At 39.3% G+C, this 22737-nt stretch overlaps 2 protein-coding genes across 2 annotated transcripts; one reads left to right on the plus strand and one right to left on the minus strand.

Moving 5' to 3' along the window:
* Positions 1–5574: 5574 nt before the first annotated feature.
* On the plus strand, positions 5575–11214 carry LOC311010225 (uncharacterized protein; the record flags this gene model as incomplete). The annotated part of the gene is made up of 16 exons (XM_084040766.1): positions 5575–5597; positions 6032–6160; positions 6319–6387; positions 6590–6664; positions 6751–6816; positions 7019–7385; positions 8006–8291; positions 8575–8598; positions 8695–8904; positions 9056–9147; positions 9246–9350; positions 9551–9747; positions 9909–9965; positions 10162–10269; positions 10458–10698; positions 11086–11214. The coding sequence occupies 16 exons, from the start codon at positions 5575–5577 to the stop codon at positions 11098–11100; spliced, it is 2064 nt and encodes a 687-aa protein (XP_083896892.1). The 3' UTR covers positions 11101–11214.
* Positions 11215–11345: 131 nt separating this feature from the next.
* Positions 11346–12990, minus strand: LOC311010224 (P2X purinoceptor 7; the record flags this gene model as incomplete). Its single annotated transcript, XM_084040765.1, has 2 exons — positions 11346–11864; positions 12952–12990. The coding sequence occupies 2 exons, from the start codon at positions 12988–12990 to the stop codon at positions 11346–11348; spliced, it is 558 nt and encodes a 185-aa protein (XP_083896891.1).
* Positions 12991–22737: the final 9747 nt, after the last annotated feature.

Here is a 22737-nt window from a genome sequence, read left to right on the forward strand (position 1 = left end):
ACCGAGATCAACACATTTCAGTCATAACAGCACTCTGGAGTGGATCTTCTTTGGTTTCAATGTGATTCCAGTGTCTTTGAACACAAAATGGCGTCTAAACATCAAATAAGTGCAAAACAATGCTTTTACAAGTTTAATGTGGGGAAAAGGCTGTAATAGCTGTTTCACACAGGGAAGAGGCTTTTAAGCTGTTATTTGCAGGTAACACACGTTTTAACCACTATTGCAGTGTGAGTTGTCAAATAAGCTGCATTCTTCAATGTCCCACTGAGATCAACACATTTAAGTCATAAAAGCACTCTGGAGTGGATCTTCTTTTGTTTCAGTGTGATTCCAGTGTCTTTGAACACAAAATGGCGTCTAAACATCAAATAAGTGCAAAACAATGCTTTTACAAGTTTAATGTGGGGAAAAGGCTGTAATAGCTGTTTCACACAGGGAAGAGGCTTTTAAGCTGTTATTTGCAGGTAACACACGTTTTAACCACTATTGCAGTGTGAGTTGTCAAATAAGCTGCATTCTTCAATGTCCCACCGAGATCAACACATTTCAGTCATAACAGCACTCTGGAGTGGATCTTCTTTGGTTTCAATGTGATTCCAGTGTCTTTGAACACAAAATGGCGTCTAAACATCAAATAAGTGCAAAACAATGCTTTTACAAGTTTAATGTGGGGAAAAGGCTGTAATAGCTGTTTCACACAGGGAAGAGGCTTTTAAGCTGTTATTTGCAGGTAACACACGTTTTAACCACTATTGCAGTGTGAGTTGTCAAATAAGCTGCATTCTTCAATGTCCCACTGAGATCAACACATTTAAGTCATAAAAGCACTCTGGAGTGGATCTTCTTTTGTTTCAGTGTGATTCCAGTGTCTTTGAACACAAAATGGCGTCTAAACATCAAATAAGTGCAAAACAATGCTTTTACAAGTTTAATGTGGGCAAAAAGCCGGAAACAGCTGTTTCACGCAGGAAAGAGGCTTTTAAGTTGTTATTTGCAGGTAACATGCATTTTAACCACTATTGCAGTGTCAGTTGTCAAATAAGCTGCATTCTTCAATATCCCACTGAGATCAACACATTTAAGTCATAAAAGCACTCTGGAGTGGATCTTCTTTTGTTTCAGTGTGATTCCAGTGTCTTTGAACACAAAATGGCGTCTAAACATCAAATAAGTGCAAAACAATGCTTTTACAAGTTTAATGTGGGGAAAAGGCTGTAATAGCTGTTTCACACAGGGAACGGGCTTTTAAGCTGTTATTTGCAGGTAACACACGTTTTAACCACTATTGCAGTGTGAGTTGTCAAATAAGCTGCATTCTTCAATGTCCCACCGAGATCAACACATTTCAGTCATAACAGCACTCTGGAGTGGATCTTCTTTGGTTTCAATGTGATTCCAGTGTCTTTGAACACAAAATGGCGTCTAAACATCAAATAAGTGCAAAACAATGCTTTTACAAGTTTAATGTGGGGAAAAGGCTGTAATAGCTGTTTCACACAGGGAAGAGGCTTTTAAGCTGTTATTTGCAGGTAACACACGTTTTAACCACTATTGCAGTGTGAGTTGTCAAATAAGCTGCATTCTTCAATGTCCCACCGAGATCAACACATTTAAGTCATAACAGCACTCTGGAGTGGATCTTCTTTGGTTTCAATGTGATTCCAGTGTCTTTGAACACAAAATGGCGTCTAAACATCAAATAAGTGCAAAACAATGCTTTTACAAGTTTAATGTGGGGAAAAGGCTGTAATAGCTGTTTCACACAGGGAAGAGGCTTTTAAGCTGTTATTTGCAGGTAACACACGTTTTAACCGCTATTGCAGTGTGAGTTGTCAAATAAGCTGCATTCTTCAATGTCCCACCGAGATCAACACATTTAAGTCATAACAGCACTCTGGAGTGGATCTTCTTTCGTTTCAATGTGATTCCAGTGTCTTTGAACACAAAATGGCGTCTAAACATCAAATAAGTGCAAAACAATGCTTTTACAAGTTTAATGTGGGGAAAAGGCTGTAATAGCTGTTTCACACAGGGAAGAGGCTTTTAAGCTGTTATTTGCAGGTAACACACGTTTTAACCACTATTGCAGTGTGAGTTGTCAAATAAGCTGCATTCTTCAATGTCCCACCGAGATCAACACATTTAAGTCATAACAGCACTCTGGAGTGGATCTTCTTTGGTTTCAATGTGATTCCAGTGTCTTTGAACACAAAATGGCGTCTAAACATCAAATAAGTGCAAAACAATGCTTTTACAAGTTTAATGTGGGCAAAAAGCCGGAAACAGCTGTTTCACGCAGGAAAGAGGCTTTTAAGCTGTTATTTGCAGGTAACATGCATTTTAACCACTATTGCAGTGTCAGTTGTCAAATAAGCTGCATTCTTCAATGTCCCACCGAGATCAACACATTTAAGTCATAACAGCACTCTGGAGTGGATCTTCTTTCGTTTCAATGTGATTCCAGTGTCTTTGAACACAAAATGGCGTCTAAACATCAAATAAGTGCAAAACAATGCTTTTACAAGTTTAATGTGGGGAAAAGGCTGTAATAGCTGTTTCACACAGGGAAGAGGCTTTTAAGCTGTTATTTGCAGGTAACACACGTTTTAACCACTATTGCAGTGTGAGTTGTCAAATAAGCTGCATTCTTCAATGTCCCACCGAGATCAACACATTTAAGTCATAACAGCACTCTGGAGTGGATCTTCTTTTGTTTCAGTGTGATTCCAGAGTGTCTTTGAACACAAAATGGCGTCTAAACATCAAATAAGTGCAAAACAATGCTTTTACAAGTTTAATGTGGGCAAAAAGCCGGAAACAGCTGTTTCACGCAGGAAAGAGGCTTTTAAGCTGTTATTTGCAGGTAACATGCATTTTAACCACTATTGCAGTGTCAGTTGTCAAATAAGCTGCATTCTTCAATATCCCACTGAGATCAACACATTTAAGTCATAAAAGCACTCTGGAGTGGATCTTCTTTTGTTTCAGTGTGATTCCAGTGTCTTTGAACACAAAATGGCGTCTAAACATCAAATAAGTGCAAAACAATGCTTTTACAAGTTTAATGTGGGGAAAAGGCTGTAATAGCTGTTTCACACAGGGAAGAGGCTTTTAAGCTGTTATTTGCAGGTAACACACGTTTTAACCACTATTGCAGTGTGAGTTGTCAAATAAGCTGCATTCTTCAATGTCCCACCGAGATCAACACATTTAAGTCATAACAGCACTCTGGAGTGGATCTTCTTTGGTTTCAATGTGATTCCAGTGTCTTTGAACACAAAATGGCGTCTAAACATCAAATAAGTGCAAAACAATGCTTTTACAAGTTTAATGTGGGCAAAAAGCCGGAAACAGCTGTTTCACGCAGGAAAGAGGCTTTTAAGCTGTTATTTGCAGGTAACATGCATTTTAACCACTATTGCAGTGTGAGTTGTCAAATAAGCTGCATTCTTCAATGTCCCACTGAGATCAACACATTTAAGTCATAAAAGCACTCTGGAGTGGATCTTCTTTTGTTTCAGTGTGATTCCAGTGTCTTTGAACACAAAATGGCGTCTAAACATCAAATAAGTGCAAAACAATGCTTTTACAAGTTTAATGTGGGGAAAAGGCTGTAATAGCTGTTTCACACAGGGAAGAGGCTTTTAAGCTGTTATTTGCAGGTAACACACGTTTTAACCACTATTGCAGTGTGAGTTGTCAAATAAGCTGCATTCTTCAATGTCCCACTGAGATCAACACATTTAAGTCATAAAAGCACTCTGGAGTGGATCTTCTTTTGTTTCAGTGTGATTCCAGTGTCTTTGAACACAAAATGGCGTCTAAACATCAAATAAGTGCAAAACAATGCTTTTACAAGTTTAATGTGGGGAAAAGGCTGTAATAGCTGTTTCACACAGGGAAGAGGCTTTTAAGCTGTTATTTGCAGGTAACACACGTTTTAACCGCTATTGCAGTGTGAGTTGTCAAATAAGCTGCATTCTTCAATGTCCCACCGAGATCAACACATTTAAGTCATAACAGCACTCTGGAGTGGATCTTCTTTCGTTTCAATGTGATTCCAGTGTCTTTGAACACAAAATGGCGTCTAAACATCAAATAAGTGCAAAACAATGCTTTTACAAGTTTAATGTGGGGAAAAGGCTGTAATAGCTGTTTCACACAGGGAAGAGGCTTTTAAGCTGTTATTTGCAGGTAACACACGTTTTAACCACTATTGCAGTGTGAGTTGTCAAATAAGCTGCATTCTTCAATGTCCCACTGAGATCAACACATTTAAGTCATAAAAGCACTCTGGAGTGGATCTTCTTTTGTTTCAGTGTGATTCCAGTGTCTTTGAACACAAAATGGCGTCTAAACATCAAATAAGTGCAAAACAATGCTTTTACAAGTTTAATGTGGGGAAAAGGCTGTAATAGCTGTTTCACACAGGGAAGAGGCTTTTAAGCTGTTATTTGCAGGTAACACACGTTTTAACCACTATTGCAGTGTGAGTTGTCAAATAAGCTGCATTCTTCAATGTCCCACTGAGATCAACACATTTAAGTCATAAAAGCACTCTGGAGTGGATCTTCTGTCGTTTCAGTGTGATTCCAGTGTCTTTGAACACAAAATGGCGTCTAAACATCAAATAAGTGCAAAACAATGCTTTTACAAGTTTAATGTGGGGAAAAGGCTGTAATAGCTGTTTCACACAGGGAAGAGGCTTTTAAGCTGTTATTTGCAGGTAACACACGTTTTAACCACTATTGCAGTGTGAGTTGTCAAATAAGCTGCATTCTTCAATGTCCCACTGGGATCAACACATTTAAGTCATAAAAGCACTCTGGAGTGGATCTTCTGTCGTTTCAGTGTGATTCCAGTGTCTTTGAACACAAAATGGCGTCTAAACATCAAATAAGTGCAAAACAATGCTTTTACAAGTTTAATGTGGGCAAAAAGCCGGAAACAGCTGTTTCACGCAGGAAAGAGGCTTTTAAGCTGTTATTTGCAGGTAACATGCATTTTAACCACTATTGCAGTGTCAGTTGTCAAATAAGCTGCATTCTTCAATATCCCACTGAGATCAACACATTTAAAGGGACTTAGGGCAGGATTTGTGAAAAAATAAACATTCACTTTAAGTCTTTTAATGCTAATGGGTGATGAAGCGTTCAAAACCAAAAAGAATGAGACCACACACATATCTCCCCATTGCCTTGAACAGGCTGTGTGCTGCATAATGTACTGCAATTCGTGGTCCGAATTTCCCGCGCAGTCCGGCGGACGTGACGTCAAATGACGCTGAATGCGCGTACTCGACGGCTTGGAGACCGGAAAAAGACAAGCGCGGTGGATTCAAGTACTGCATGTGTAGCAATGGACTCTGCTTCGGCCGGAAAACGACCCACCAGCACACAAAGTCCACTAAAAAGCAATTCCAAGAAGAAAACGAAGGTTTTATCAGCGGAAAGTCGTGAGTCCAAACGTAGTTATGACCAAAGCCGGGCTGGCACCCGGATAAACATCGGATATGCGTTCGACTCATGGAGGCTGCTTCAATTTGAACTCGGACTGAAAACAGATGCTGACATGGCTAATTTCCTAGTAACCAGGTAAGAATACATTACAGGTCATGTTTACGGCTTGATTTGAAAATCTTATGAGATCACCGAGGACTCGGAATGAGCTAAAGTGCAAAGTAGCGTTAGCTGCTAACATGTAACTTAGTCCAACGCTGTGTAACACTGAATAATTACAGACTGCGCATTGTCCACGGTCCTTTAGTCTGTTTATTTTTTTTGACTTGTGTTGTACCTTCCACACAAGATTGCTCCAGACATTATACATTGCAAAAGTGAAGTTTGTAAAAGTGAAGCGCACAATATTACCGAACGACTGAGACGCGTATTTTCATATTATTATTGTTGCAGGCAAACATTGTATGGCCATAGTTGTTCTGGCCAAAGAGAAAAGACACCAAGGTAGCAAAGTCACAGCCAGCTTGCTGACTCAGACTGTAACTTTTTTAAATATTGCTGTTTTCCAGCTACCAGAAGAAGCAAACTCCTGAAGCAGCTACTCAGGGAAGTAAGGAGATGAGAGCATCAACACCCAGCAAGCGGACAGCTGCTAAAATCTCTCATCGATTATCACCAATCGAACCAGTGTCTGAGGGGTTAGTATGTTTTCAGGAATTTCAATCTTTTCAGAATATAGACAAAACATTGAAAAATATTATAATATAAAATAACATGAATAGCTGACATGTATTTAGCCACACTTCCCAACTACACACACACACCACTGATTACACTGGTGACATTATCTTGACAGGGAAGATATTCTAATGGCTGGAGTTGAGGCAATGGCAGAGGACCAAGCTTTGGATCCTTTGGAAGAAAGGTAAATGTGTTCATGACAAATGTTATTGTACATTTATATTTTAAAATGTATAATCCTGTTTTTACATTACACAAGGGCAGATTTGTGGTATTAATAGAAGCATGGCATTGCTGAGTGATTTTAGGGGAGATGAATTTGGATTTTTAGTAGATGTACCAGTACTAGTCTTTACGTATAATATACATACTTGTGTTGTCTGTAGCTTCAAATCCATGGATCTTGCGATGGATGCTGTTATAGTAGATGAGGAACAAGCAAACAACTTACTCAACAGCGTGTGAGTTGAAAAATCTCCACATCTTGTAATCTACAATGTCTACTTTTTTGCACATTTATGTTTATCTTTTCGTTTTTCGATTACAGAATTGAACTGGATGTAAATGGTTCAAATCCAACGGACAGTGATTACGTGCCACCTATCTGTGTACGGTATGTATCTCTCTGTAGTACATCCTACGATAATCTGTTTGTTTCCTCAAGCTTTTTTTGGGGGGGGGGGGTGAATCAGTCCTGTTGGTAATGAGTTTCATCTGTATTTAACATGTATAGATGTATTATGTTGCTACTCATGTATATATGAATTATATAGATGCATCATAAAGAGACTGCACATTTTTATCCTGTCACACAGAGCTGCTGGTGGTTTACAGAGTGCGATTGATGCTCTACCCATTGTTGGGCTTGATGAATCTGTCATTGACATTCATAACCGTGATGATGAAACGGATGAAGACCTTGAAAACCCTGAGTCTGATGAGGAGACAGACAATGATGTGCCCTCCTTCCCCGGTCCAGAGCAGGTGTCCGTTGAAGATGACCTAGTTGACCAGCCTGCATGCATCGCTTTCAACAGCAGCTTGGCAAGAATGGTCAATTTCCTCCAGTTACCCATCAAGAAATGTTATTATAGGGACGACCAGACGGGTACAGGATGTGATGCCACTCCACCGTTTCAGGTCAAATTCCAGAAAAGGGGAAGTGCAACCATTATCGAGTGGGTGAGTTGACATTCCAAATGTTATCAATTATGTTCTCTACACAAAATTAATCACAAAACACAGAGTTTACACTGGTCAGGTTAGTCTTTGAATGAAAAATAAGGGGAAAATGGGGCCATGGAGGTCTAGAATTTACAGAGGATCACAAAGAGCTAAAATGTAGCCTACAAAGAAATTTGAGTTTGAGCTTGACATCTGACTTTGGATTTACTTGGCAGATAAGCTTCTAAATATGAATGTCATCTGGCTGCCAGACCCCTATAAACAATGAGCTGCTGCTTATATAGACATCCGATTAGATTGACAAATAACACTTATTGCTAATTGTCCTGCTACAAATCACCCAACTCTTTCAATACTGACCTGCACATATCAGTTTGGGGACCCAGTGAAGAGTAGATGTTGCCTTTTGAAATTGTTGATGGGAATCAAAATAAACTGATGCCTTTACATATTGTATTTCCTTATAATACATATTTGCTACTGTGTATTACTGCACCGTCACATAGTGAGTGCACAAGGAATTGAAATACTTTTTATGTAGTGTACAATTTTGAAATGAAAACATGTTTATTTGATTTTATGGACTAAAGTGTATCTTGTGTTTCTTTCTTTTCTAGTTTTGCATTCATGGGCATAAGCTGTGGAAGTGGAACAGCCAGCCTGTCCTGAAGTATTCCATGCAAGGAGGGGACTTCATGGTCGCCACAAACATACTCCTCTCTGGCAATAACTTTTCAAAGATTGCCCTCTTCTTCCGGTATATGAATATCGGCTTAGTATCTACAAAAACATTCTCACTAATGCAGAACCATTACTTCACTGACTCTATAAAAGAGTTTTGGGAGAAGAACAGAGCTGCCGTCATTGACCGCTTGCGTGCAAAGGACAGTGTTGTTGCCCTAGGTAAGTATGGAACTGCATTGTGCAAAACAGCAGCAACATTGTTTATCTTACAAAGTCAATTTGGCAAAACTTATGAGAGAGAAAAAAATGGGCATTTCTTCTCCCTTTCCCTGAGAAATGATTGTTTCCCAGGTATTGTAAGCTATCACTCTATTCAACATATGTCTGGGTAACATAAGTGTACATCTAAAGTAAAAAATAAATGCCAATACACTTCCAGGATATGTAATGGCCCTGGTTTCAGCTACAAAGGTCATAATATATTTGCTTTTATCTATTTCAGCTGATGGAAGGATGGACTCCCCAGGTAAGTCTTCTATTTATCAAATCTCTGATCTGTGTAAACACATTTGCTGCAAGCAAAAATGTTTTCCATATTTTAACAACACATTTATATCTACAGGCCACACCGCCCAGTACTGCACTTATACAACTATGGAAAATGAGTCTAAGGACATCATCAGTGTTGTCACTGTGGACAAGAGACAAACCAACCGTAACAGTGTGATCATGGAGAAGCATGCCTTCATACAGACGTTTGACAGCCTTTTGGAGGACCTAAACATCACCGAGATTGTCACAGACGCACACATGCAGATTGCAGCACTAATGGGTGAGTATATTTACTACAAAAGTTATTAGACACTTACACGACTGGTTATGGAGACTGTCACTTCTCATCTCTGAATAACAATTGGCAAAATTATAACAATGTAATAATCTAATATTGTGAACAAGCCTTACTATGTCTTTGTTTATTTCAGACCCTAAGAAAGGGAGATACAAAGACAAAGGTGTACTACATTCATTGGACATATGGCATGCGGCAAAAAATTTGACCAAGAAACTTCATGCGGTAAATATACTATAAGTGGAATGTTACTGTCTTTACTTTTTGTGAATAACAATGAAAACAGATTTTTTTCTTGTCATTTTTCCTTTTTTGCTTCACAGGCTGGGATTGTAAAGGGTCATTCCATCCTACTTGTGTGGCTGAAGGACATCGTCAACCAATTTTGGTATATTTGCCAGAAAGCCGAACATCGTGATATGTTCAATGTAAGTAGTGTTTTTTCATAAGACACTACAGTACATCAGGGAAGTGTTTTCTCTCTCTGTTGACATCATTTGGACAACACAACAACAATCCATGTTGAAATAATTATTTTTCTGCTCAGATGATTGCTACCCTACATGCTTCTGGTGGTTTTCTGTCACATGACAAATGTTTTTCTTCTCAAAATTGTATTTTGTTGTAGGATATGTGGGTGGGGGTGCTCTATCATGTCACAGGGAAGCATGAATGGACCCGTGGCAAATGTGACCATGGACCACTTGATGAGGCGACCCGTGATAAAGAGCTCATGGTGCCAGGCTCTGCACCACACGAGGCTCTTCAACGAGTCATGTTCAACAGACGCTGGTTGAAGGATGTCGCGAAGTATCTGACCTTTCGGTAAATTAATAACATTGTCTTGTCTGTAAGAATATCTTTTCCATTCTTTCCATTAGCAGAACATCTATAGTATCAATATGAAACCTGACACATTACAAGGTAGCACAGCAGGGAATCATAAAAATATTCTTCTAAAGTTTTAGCTTTGCTTTATATTACAGGTCAACTTCAGAACTTGAGAGTTTCCAGAATTGCATTCTGATGTATGCTGGAAAAAGGTAATTTGATTTTGATTTGATTCATTAGTTTTCTTGTTATAATTACAAAGAATATTTGAAATTAATGAGTTATCCTGGTCCCATACAAATGAAAAGAGATGTTTCAAGCGAGCCCTATGCCCAAGAGAATGGAGTCCTTGCAGATTTTATTTGGTTAAACTCTTTTATCTCTATTGTCCCCCCCCCACACACCCAGGTTTGCCTTCTCTCCTCCTGTCTATGAAGCAAGGTGCCTTCTCGCTGCATTGGACTACAACCACCACAACCACCGACCAGATTACATCGGCCGGAATAATGAGAAATCGTAAGTCTCACATTTTATTGATTGCCTGTGCAATCTTCGAGACAACTGAACATGATCTGTACTACAAAATAACTTGACAAATGGGCTGATTTAGTATAATATGTCACTACATAAATTATTTGGCTGGACTGTTGGTTGACAGGAAAGGAGGGAGACATGCAGTAAATCTTTAAACTGTTGTCTTTTAGATTCAAGAGACTCTACAGCAAGAAGTCGCGCAACTACCATGTCCAAACGGTAAAGGTTGCAAAAGACTACAGCTACATCCCTGAGCTGCAGCGTTGCATCCTAAGGAAACGTATAGATGGAGGGGCGCTCCCAAGAAAAGCAAAACGCTGGCCGGGTGACCCAAGGCATCTTGGAAATCTTGCAGGAGTTGTGCCCCCCCCAACGGCAGAACTGGTCCAGACACAGATTCGCAGAGGACAGGTATGTCATTCACCTACATCCCACATTCATGTCTGATCAATTTCAAATAATGTTTGTTATTGTTTTGCAGGTCAAGTCAAAACATACCTCCTTTGAAATAAAAACCTTTTTAGAAGTCATTCTCACAAGTCATTCTCTGTAAATGCCAGCTGTACTGTAACGTCCAATACTGCAGAAAAGTTTAGATCTTCTGCTCACTATCACCAATTATAATACACTGCTAATTCATTTGAAAGACTGATACTTTTATGTAATGGTCAAACAATCAGCATCAAGCCATTAGTTATATCTGTTCTGCCAGGGTAGAGTTGAAAATAATAAGTACCAGATTTGATTATGGAGCATTGGTATGTGTTCTAACGCTACTGTTCTCTTCTCTCCATAAAGGCCTCAGCTACATGATCCAGAGATGTGAGCAAGAGAAGAGAGAAGACAAGACCGTCTCGTTTGCCAGACATTTATTTTATTATAAACATATAAAAAATAAATACAAAATAAAACTATGTAAATACTGCAAATTTGAAAAATACTGTTTTTCTGTAAACTTTGAAAATAAATATAAAAATATAGAATGTACATAAATGGTTTTTATTTTTGGATGAAATCTTGGCTGAATAATGTTATTTTTTGAGGTATAGTAGAAATTGTCAGTCCGCCACCCTAAATGGAGCTTCCTTGTAACCAGTGTAATTTGCAAAAGGGTCAGGGAATTTTGCCCGGATGCGAATCACACAGCAGCTCGGTATCGGCCTCCGGTTCCCTCTTCCCAGACGCCCATTCTGCCATATTGTAAATTGCCGGTAGGCAGCAAACCGAAACTCTCTATTATCGCTGCCCACATCTTGGCTGTCCTCCAGAGCGAAGATGTCGTTCCACGTCATCCTGACCAGACGCAGTGTACCCTCATCCAGGCAGTACATTTCCAGATGGGCACTCCTGCTCAGACACTGGTCCGGAGCCTGCCGACAGCACAAGTTCTCAATTTGAGTTGGCATGCGTCGGCAGTTCAGGCAGGTGCACCAAGCAGGCTGCCCTCTATCAGGAACATGTGGTCCTGGTGCCTGTTGCCGGAACTCCAGGATGTCCAGCATCACCCCTGGTAGGCGGGTCACCACTGACAGGAGAACGACATCCCTCTCCTCATGGCTCAGATGTTGTAAAGCCGTCTAGAAATTGGTCAAGAAAATATGTTTACATGGTTAGATTCATATTTCAAGTCTGTGTTCTTTTCACTCATTCATTCATATAACAAGATTTTTTTAAACCAAATTACTATAACCAACCTGCATCTCAGCTATACTGGCAGCTCTAAGCTGTGCCAGCCGGACTCTGTCCTCCTCCCTGAGAGCTCCAGTGCGCTGCCTGCCCCGACGCCCTGGTGCTCTGGAAGGAGCTCTGGACCGCGACCTGCTGCCTTCACCCCTTGTCCGTGTCCTTCCTCGACCTTCAGACTGACCTCTTCCTTTCCCTTTTCCTTTCCCTCTGCCGCCTTTGCCTTTACCCCCTGGTCTTGCACTTTCCCATGACTCATCAGAGTCTGGGGCAGGCTGAGGGACATACTCCTCCTCTGAAGTTTCCTCCATGTGTGCCACTCCTTCCAGAGTCAATTCCAAATCCTGAAACAAAAACATTGAGAACAATAATAATAAGAATAACTTTAGTTATCCTCAAAAGGATGTTATGATTTTATTTGATGTTATTTTTTTTCCGGATTCAACTTAGTATAATACCAGTTATGACATATTGACATTTCTGTTTTTCTTGTATTTACTTTGTTTTCATCAGTGCTATTCATACCATTTATATTGTCTTATAATGGAAATGGTTTCACAAATTATCTCAGTGACACTGGCACATAACACTTGGCTTGAGACATTGAATCATACTACTGCTGTTACATGATAATGACTGTACACTTATGTCAGCTTGTTAGCAAGCTTTATCCAATGTTATAAATATTAGCTATGTTGGTAATTACCACAGTCGGAAATTAGCTGCAGCCACAAAGCCAAATGCTCTTCAAATACCATAACGTTGGTGGCAGGCACATTAGCTTCACTCACCAGTCACAAAACAATGGTTATCGCTAGCTCGTTATTCACCGTGGCTGGTGAAGTTTGAACTTTAGTAACCATTTGGCCAGTGTAAGGTAAACGTACTTTACATTACAACTGTCATTTTGCTGAATGAATGTGCTAATGTTGTCAAAGAAACATCCTAAAGTTACACTAAAATAAACACTTGTTTACTTACTTCGTCGCTTGACATGATGCTGTGCAGCCGCGGAGGCATGTGCGGAGGTCTTGTAGTAAACAGTCACGTGAACAGCGAGTAAATAAATAACCGTGTCACAGCATCAGCTGCACTGAAGAGTTCATGCGCGCTCCCGCGCCGGCTTGGCAGATGCCTGCAGTTACCCTAACGGCCGTCGTGTCGCTGTTGAGTCTTATTTCTTGATCCTGCCCTAAGTCCCTTTAAGTCATAAAAGCACTCTGGAGTGGATCTTCTTTTGTTTCAGTGTGATTCCAGTGTCTTTGAACACAAAATGGCGTCTAAACATCAAATAAGTGCAAAACAATGCTTTTACAAGTTTAATGTGGGGAAAAGGCTGTAATAGCTGTTTAACACAGGGAAGAGGCTTTTAAGCTGTTATTTGCAGGTAACACACGTTTTAACCACTATTGCAGTGTGAGTTGTCAAATAAGCTGCATTCTTCAATGTCCCACTGGGATCAACACATTTAAGTCATAAAAGCACTCTGGAGTGGATCTTCTGTCGTTTCAGTGTGATTCCAGTGTCTTTGAACACAAAATGGCGTCTAAACATCAAATAAGTGCAAAACAATGCTTTTACAAGTTTAATGTGGGGAAAAGGCTGTAATAGCTGTTTCACACAGGGAAGAGGCTTTTAAGCTGTTATTTGCAGATAACACACGTTTTAACCACTATTGCAGTGTGAGTTGTCAAATAAGCTGCATTCTTCAATGTCCCACCGAGATCAACACATTTAAGTCATAACAGCACTCTGGAGTGGATCTTCTTTCGTTTCAATGTGATTCCAGTGTCTTTGAACACAAAATGGCGTCTAAACATCAAATAAGTGCAAAACAATGCTTTTACAAGTTTAATGTGGGGAAAAGGCTGTAATAGCTGTTTCACACAGGGAAGAGGCTTTTAAGCTGTTATTTGCAGGTAACACACGTTTTAACCACTATTGCAGTGTGAGTTGTCAAATAAGCTGCATTCTTCAATGTCCCACCGAGATCAACACATTTAAGTCATAACAGCACTCTGGAGTGGATCTTCTTTCGTTTCAATGTGATTCCAGTGTCTTTGAACACAAAATGGCGTCTAAACATCAAATAAGTGCAAAACAATGCTTTTACAAGTTTAATGTGGGGAAAAGGCTGTAATAGCTGTTTCACACAGGGAAGAGGCTTTTAAGCTGTTATTTGCAGGTAACACACGTTTTAACCACTATTGCAGTGTGAGTTGTCAAATAAGCTGCATTCTTCAATGTCCCACTGGGATCAACACATTTGAGTCATAAAAGCACTCTGGAGTGGATCTTCTGTCGTTTCAGTGTGATTCCAGTGTCTTTGAACACAAAATGGCGTCTAAACATCAAATAAGTGCAAAACAATGCTTTTACAAGTTTAATGTGGGGAAAAGGCTGTAATAGCTGTTTCACACAGGGAAGAGGCTTTTAAGCTGTTATTTGCAGGTAACACACGTTTTAACCACTATTGCAGTGTGAGTTGTCAAATAAGCTGCATTCTTCAATGTCCCACTGAGATCAACACATTTAAGTCATAAAAGCACTCTGGAGTGGATCTTCTTTTGTTTCAGTGTGATTCCAGTGTCTTTGAACACAAAATGGCGTCTAAACATCAAATAAGTGCAAAACAATGCTTTTACAAGTTTAATGTGGGGAAAAGGCTGTAATAGCTGTTTCACACAGGGAAGAGGCTTTTAAGCTGTTATTTGCAGGTAACACACGTTTTAACCACTATTGCAGTGTGAGTTGTCAAATAAGCTGCATTCTTCAATGTCCCACTGAGATCAACACATTTAAGTCATAAAAGCACTCTGGAGTGGATCTTCTGTCGTTTCAGTGTGATTCCAGTGTCTTTGAACACAAAATGGCGTCTAAACATCAAATAAGTGCAAAACAATGCTTTTACAAGTTTAATGTGGGGAAAAGGCTGTAATAGCTGTTTCACACAGGGAAGAGGCTTTTAAGCTGTTATTTGCAGGTAACACACGTTTTAACCACTATTGCAGTGTGAGTTGTCAAATAAGCTGCATTCTTCAATGTCCCACCGAGATCAACACATTTAAGTCATAACAGCACTCTGGAGTGGATCTTCTTTCGTTTCAATGTGATTCCAGTGTCTTTGAACACAAAATGGCGTCTAAACATCAAATAAGTGCAAAACAATGCTTTTACAAGTTTAATGTGGGGAAAAGGCTGTAATAGCTGTTTCACACAGGGAAGAGGCTTTTAAGCTGTTATTTGCAGGTAACACACGTTTTAACCACTATTGCAGTGTGAGTTGTCAAATAAGCTGCATTCTTCAATGTCCCACCGAGATCAACACATTTAAGTCATAACAGCACTCTGGAGTGGATCTTCTTTCGTTTCAATGTGATTCCAGTGTCTTTGAACACAAAATGGCGTCTAAACATCAAATAAGTGCAAAACAATGCTTTTACAAGTTTAATGTGGGGAAAAGGCTGTAATAGCTGTTTCACACAGGGAAGAGGCTTTTAAGCTGTTATTTGCAGGTAACACACGTTTTAACCACTATTGCAGTGTGAGTTGTCAAATAAGCTGCATTCTTCAATGTCCCACTGGGATCAACACATTTAAGTCATAAAAGCACTCTGGAGTGGATCTTCTGTCGTTTCAGTGTGATTCCAGTGTCTTTGAACACAAAATGGCGTCTAAACATCAAATAAGTGCAAAACAATGCTTTTACAAGTTTAATGTGGGGAAAAGGCTGTAATAGCTGTTTCACACAGGGAAGAGGCTTTTAAGCTGTTATTTGCAGGTAACACACGTTTTAACCACTATTGCAGTGTGAGTTGTCAAATAAGCTGCATTCTTCAATGTCCCACTGGGATCAACACATTTAAGTCATAAAAGCACTCTGGAGTGGATCTTCTGTCGTTTCAGTGTGATTCCAGTGTCTTTGAACACAAAATGGCGTCTAAACATCAAATAAGTGCAAAACAATGCTTTTACAAGTTTAATGTGGGGAAAAGGCTGTAATAGCTGTTTCACACAGGGAAGAGGCTTTTAAGCTGTTATTTGCAGGTAACACACGTTTTAACCACTATTGCAGTGTGAGTTGTCAAATAAGCTGCATTCTTCAATGTCCCACCGAGATCAACACATTTAAGTCATAACAGCACTCTGGAGTGGATCTTCTTTCGTTTCAATGTGATTCCAGTGTCTTTGAACACAAAATGGCGTCTAAACATCAAATAAGTGCAAAACAATGCTTTTACAAGTTTAATGTGGGGAAAAGGCTGTAATAGCTGTTTCACACAGGGAAGAGGCTTTTAAGCTGTTATTTGCAGGTAACACACGTTTTAACCACTATTGCAGTGTGAGTTGTCAAATAAGCTGCATTCTTCAATGTCCCACTGGGATCAACACATTTAAGTCATAAAAGCACTCTGGAGTGGATCTTCTGTCGTTTCAGTGTGATTCCAGTGTCTTTGAACACAAAATGGCGTCTAAACATCAAATAAGTGCAAAACAATGCTTTTACAAGTTTAATGTGGGGAAAAGGCTGTAATAGCTGTTTCACACAGGGAAGAGGCTTTTAAGCTGTTATTTGCAGGTAACACACGTTTTAACCACTATTGCAGTGTGAGTTGTCAAATAAGCTGCATTCTTCAATGTCCCACTGGGATCAACACATTTAAGTCATAAAAGCACTCTGGAGTGGATCTTCTGTCGTTTCAGTGTGATTCCAGTGTCTTTGAACACAAAATGGCGTCTAAACATCAAATAAGTGCAAAACAATGCTTTTACAAGTTTAATGTGGGGAAAAGGCTGTAATAGCTGTTTCACACAGGGAAGAGGCTTTTAAGCTGTTATTTGCAGGTAACACACGTTTTAACCACTATTGCAGTGTGAGTTGTCAAATAAGCTGCATTCTTCAATGTCCCACTGAGATCAACACATTTAAGTCATAAAAGCACTCTGGAGTGGATCTTCTTTTGTTTCAGTGTGATTCCAGTGTCTTTGAACACAAAATGGCGTCTAAACATCAAATAAGTGCAAAACAATGCTTTTACAAGTTTAATGTGGGCAAAAAGCCGGAAACAGCTGTTTCACGCAGGAAAGAGGCTTTTAAGCTTTATTTGCAGGGAACATGCATTTTAACCACTATTGCAGTGTCAGTTGTCAAATAAGCTGCATTCTTCAATATCCCACTGAGATCAACACATTTAAGTCATAAAAGCACTCTGGAGTGGATCTTCTTTTGTTTCAGTGTGATTCCAGTGTCTTTGAACACAAAATGGCGTCTAAACATCAAATAAGTGCAAAACAATGCTTTTACAAGTTTAATGTGGGGAAAAGGCTGTAATAGCTGTTTCACACAGGGAAGAGGCTTTTAAGCTGTTATTTGCAGGTAACACACGTTTTAACCACTATTGCAGTGTGAGTTGTCAAATAAGCTGCATTCTTCAATGTCCCACTGGGATCAACACATTTAAGTCATAAAAGCACTCTGGAGTGGATCTTCTGTCGTTTCAGTGTGATTCCAGTGTCTTTGAACACAAAATGGCGTCTAAACATCAAATAAGTGCAAAACAATGCTTTTACAAGTTTAATGTGGGGAAAAGGCTGTAATAGCTGTTTCACACAGGGAAGAGGCTTTTAAGCTGTTATTTGCAGGTAACACACGTTTTAACCACTATTGCAGTGTGAGTTGTCAAATAAGCTGCATTCTTCAATGTCCCACTGAGATCAACACATTTAAGTCATAAAAGCACTCTGGAGTGGATCTTCTTTTGTTTCAGTGTGATTCCAGTGTCTTTGAACACAAAATGGCGTCTAAACATCAAATAAGTGCAAAACAATGCTTTTACAAGTTTAATGTGGGGAAAAGGCTGTAATAGCTGTTTCACACAGGGAAGAGGCTTTTAAGCTGTTATTTGCAGGTAACACACGTTTTAACCACTATTGCAGTGTGAGTTGTCAAATAAGCTGCATTCTTCAATGTCCCACTGGGATCAACACATTTAAGTCATAAAAGCACTCTGGAGTGGATCTTCTGTCGTTTCAGTGTGATTCCAGTGTCTTTGAACACAAAATGGCGTCTAAACATCAAATAAGTGCAAAACAATGCTTTTACAAGTTTAATGTGGGGAAAAGGCTGTAATAGCTGTTTCACACAGGGAAGAGGCTTTTAAGCTGTTATTTGCAGGTAACACACACGTTTTAACCACTATTGCAGTGTGAGTTGTCAAATAAGCTGCATTCTTCAATGTCCCACTGAGATCAACACATTTAAGTCATAAAAGCACTCTGGAGTGGATCTTCTTTTGTTTCAGTGTGATTCCAGTGTCTTTGAACACAAAATGGCGTCTAAACATCAAATAAGTGCAAAACAATGCTTTTACAAGTTTAATGTGGGGAAAAAGGCTGTAATAGCTGTTTCACACAGGGAAGAGGCTTTTAAGCTGTTATTTGCAGGTAACACACGTTTTAACCACTATTGCAGTGTGAGTTGTCAAATAAGCTGCATTCTTCAATGTCCCACTGGGATCAACACATTTAAGTCATAAAAGCACTCTGGAGTGGATCTTCTGTCGTTTCAGTGTGATTCCAGTGTCTTTGAACACAAAATGGCGTCTAAACATCAAATAAGTGCAAAACAATGCTTTTACAAGTTTAATGTGGGGAAAAGGCTGTAATAGCTGTTTCACACAGGGAAGAGGCTTTTAAAGCTGTTATTTGCAGGTAACACACGTTTTAACCACTATTGCAGTGTGAGTTGTCAAATAAGCTGCATTCTTCAATGTCCCACTGAGATCAACACATTTAAGTCATAAAAGCACTCTGGAGTGGATCTTCTTTTGTTTCAGTGTGATTCCAGTGTCTTTGAACACAAAAATGGCGTCTAAACATCAAATAAGTGCAAAACAATGCTTTTACAAGTTTAATGTGGGGAAAAGGCTGTAATAGCTGTTTCACACAGGGAAGAGGCTTTTAAGCTGTTATTTGCAGGTAACACACGTTTTAACCACTATTGCAGTGTGAGTTGTCAAATAAGCTGCATTCTTCAATGTCCCACCGAGATCAACACATTTAAGTCATAACAGCACTCTGGAGTGGATCTTCTTTGGTTTCAATGTGATTCCAGTGTCTTTGAACACAAAATGGCGTCTAAACATCAAATAAGTGCAAAACAATGCTTTTACAAGTTTAATGTGGGGAAAAGGCTGTAATAGCTGTTTCACACAGGGAAGAGGCTTTTAAGCTGTTATTTGCAGGTAACACACGTTTTAACCACTATTGCAGTGTGAGTTGTCAAATAAGCTGCATTCTTCAATGTCCCACTGGGATCAACACATTTAAGTCATAAAAGCACGTCTGGAGTGGATCTTCTTTTGTTTCAGTGTGATTCCAGTGTCTTTGAACACAAAATGGCGTCTAAACATCAAATAAGTGCAAAACAATGCTTTTACAAGTTTAATGTGGGCAAAAAGCCGGAAACAGCTGTTTCACGCAGGAAAGAGGCTTTTAAGCTTTATTTGCAGGGAACATGCATTTTTAACCACTATTGCAGTGTCAGTTGTCAAATAAGCTGCATTCTTCAATATCCCACTGAGATCAACACATTTAAGTCATAAAAGCACTCTGGAGTGGATCTTCTTTTGTTTCAGTGTGATTCCAGTGTCTTTGAACACAAAATGGCGTCTAAACATCAAAATAAGTGCAAAACAATGCTTTTACAAGTTTAATGTGGGGAAAAGGCTGTAATAGCTGTTTAAACACAGGGAAGAGGCTTTTAAGCTGTTATTTGCAGGTAACACACGTTTTAACCACTATTGCAGTGTGAGTTGTCAAATAAGCTGCATTCTTCAATGTCCCACTGGGATCAACACATTTAAGTCATAAAAGCACTCTGGAGTGGATCTTCTGTCGTTTCAGTGTGATTCCAGTGTCTTTGAACACAAAATGGCGTCTAAACATCAAATAAGTGTGCAAAACAATGCTTTTACAAGTTTAATGTGGGGAAAAGGCTGTAATAGCTGTTTCACACAGGGAAGAGGCTTTTAAGCTGTTATTTGCAGGTAACACACGTTTTAACCACTATTGCAGTGTGAGTTGTCAAATAAGCTGCATTCTTCAATGTCCCACTGAGATCAACACATTTAAGTCATAAAAGCACTCTGGAGTGGATCTTCTTTTGTTTCAGTGTGATTCCAGTGTCTTTGAACACAAAAATGGCGTCTAAACATCAAATAAGTGCAAAACAATGCTTTTACAAGTTTAATGTGGGGAAAAGGCTGTAATAGCTGTTTAACACAGGGAAGAGGCTTTTAAGCTGTTATTTGCAGGTAACACACGTTTTAACCACTATTGCAGTGTGAGTTGTCAAATAAGCCTGCATTCTTCAATGTCCCACTGGGATCAACACATTTAAGTCATAAAAGCACTCTGGAGTGGATCTTCTTTTGTTTCAGTGTGATTCCAGTGTCTTTGAACACAAAATGGCGTCTAAACATCAAATAAGTGCAAAACAATGCTTTTACAAGTTTAATGTGGGGAAAAGGCTGTAATAGCTGTTTCACACAGGGAAGAGGCTTTTAAGCTGTTATTTGCAGGTAACACACGTTTTAACCACTATTGCAGTGTGAGTTGTCAAATAAGCTGCATTCTTCAATGTCCCACCGAGATCAACACATTTAAGTCATAACAGCACTCTGGAGTGGATCTTCTTTCGTTTCAATGTGATTCCAGTGTCTTTGAACACAAAATGGCGTCTAAACATCAAATAAGTGCAAAACAATGCTTTTACAAGTTTAATGTGGGGAAAAGGCTGTAATAGCTGTTTCACACAGGGAAGAGGCTTTTAAGCTGTTATTTGCAGGTAACACCACGTTAACCACTATTGCAGTGTGAGTTGTCAAATAAGCTGCATTCTTCAATGTCCCACTGAGATCAACACATTTTAAGTCATAAAAGCACCTCTGGAGTGGATCTTCTGTCGTTTCAGTGTGATTCCAGTGTCTTTGAACACAAAATGGCGTCTAAAACATCAAATAAGTGCAAAACAATGCTTTTACAAGTTTAATGTGGGGAAAAGGCTGTAATAGCTGTTTCACCACAGGGAAGAGGCTTTTAAGCTGTTATTTGCAGGTAACACACGTTTTAACCACTATTGCAGTGTGAGTTGTCAAATAAGCTGCATTCTTCAATGTCCCACCGAGATCAACACATTTAAGTCATAACAGCACTCTGGAGTGGATCTTCTTTCGTTTCAATGTGATTCCAGTGTCTTTGAACACAAAATGGCGTCTAAACATCAAATAAGTGCAAAACAATGCTTTTACAAGTTTAATGTGGGGAAAAGGCTGTAATAGCTGTTTCACAGAGGGAAGAGGCTTTTAAGCTGTTATTTGCAGGTAACACACGTTTTAACCACTATTGCAGTGTGAGTTGTCAAATAAGCTGCATTCTTCAATGTCCCACTGGGATCAACACATTAAGTCATAAAAGCACTCTGGAGTGGATCTTCTGTCGTTTCAGTGTGATTCCAGTGTCTTTGAACACAAAATGGCGTCTAAACATCAAATAAGTGCAAAAACAATGCTTTTACAAGTTTAATGTGGGGAAAAGGCTGTAATAGCTGTTTCACACAGGGAAGAGGCTTTTAAGCTGTTATTTGCAGGTAACACACGTTTTAACCACTATTGCAGTGTGAGTTGTCAAATAAGCTGCATTCTTCAATGTCCCACTGAGATCAACACATTTAAGTCATAAAAGCACTCTGGAGTGGATCTTCTTTTGTTTCAGTGTGATTCCAGTGTCTTTGAACACAAAATGGCGTCTAAACATCAAATAAGTGCAAAACAATGCTTTTACAAGTTTAATGTGGGGAAAAGGCTGTAATAGCTGTTTCACACAGGGAAGAGGCTTTTAAGCTGTTATTTGCAGGTAACACACGTTTTAACCACTATTGCAGTGTGAGTTGTCAAATAAGCTGCATTCTTCAATGTCCCACCGAGATCAACACATTTAAGTCATAACAGCACTCTGGAGTGGATCTTCTTTGGTTTCAATGTGATTCCAGTGTCTTTGAACACAAAATGGCGTCTAAACATCAAATAAGTGCAAAACAATGCTTTTACAAGTTTAATGTGGGGAAAAGGCTGTAATAGCTGTTTCACACAGGGAAGAGGCTTTTAAGCTGTTAATTTGCAGGTAACACACGTTTTAACCACTATTGCAGTGTGAGTTGTCAAATACGCTGCATTCTTCAATGTCCCACCGAGATCAACACATTTAAGTCATAAAAGCACTCTGGAGTGGATCTTCTTTTGTTTCAGTGTGATTCCAGTGTCTTTGAACACAAAATGGCGTCTAAACATCAAATAAGTGCAAAAACAATGCTTTTACAAGTTTAATGTGGGCAAAAAGCCGGAAACAGCTGTTTCACGCAGGAAAGAGGCTTTTAAGCTGTTATTTGTAGGTAACATGCATTTTAACCACTATTGCAGTGTCAGTTGTCAAATAAGCTGCATTCTTCAATATCCCACTGAGATCAACACATTTAAGTCATAAAAGCACTCTGGAGTGGATCTTCTTTTGTTTCAGTGTGATTCCAGTGTCTTTGAACACAAAATGGCGTCTAAACATCAAATAAGTGCAAAACAATGCTTTTACAAGTTTAATGTGGGGAAAAAGGCTGTAATAGCTGTTTCACACAGGGAAGAGGCTTTTAAGCTGTTATTTGCAGGTAACACACGTTTTAACCACTATTGCAGTGTGAGTTGTCAAATAAGCTGC

This window comes from Eutrigla gurnardus, assembly GCF_963514095.1.
Source record: "Eutrigla gurnardus genome assembly, contig: SCAFFOLD_111, whole genome shotgun sequence".
Lineage (NCBI taxonomy): Eukaryota > Metazoa > Chordata > Actinopteri > Perciformes > Triglidae > Eutrigla > Eutrigla gurnardus.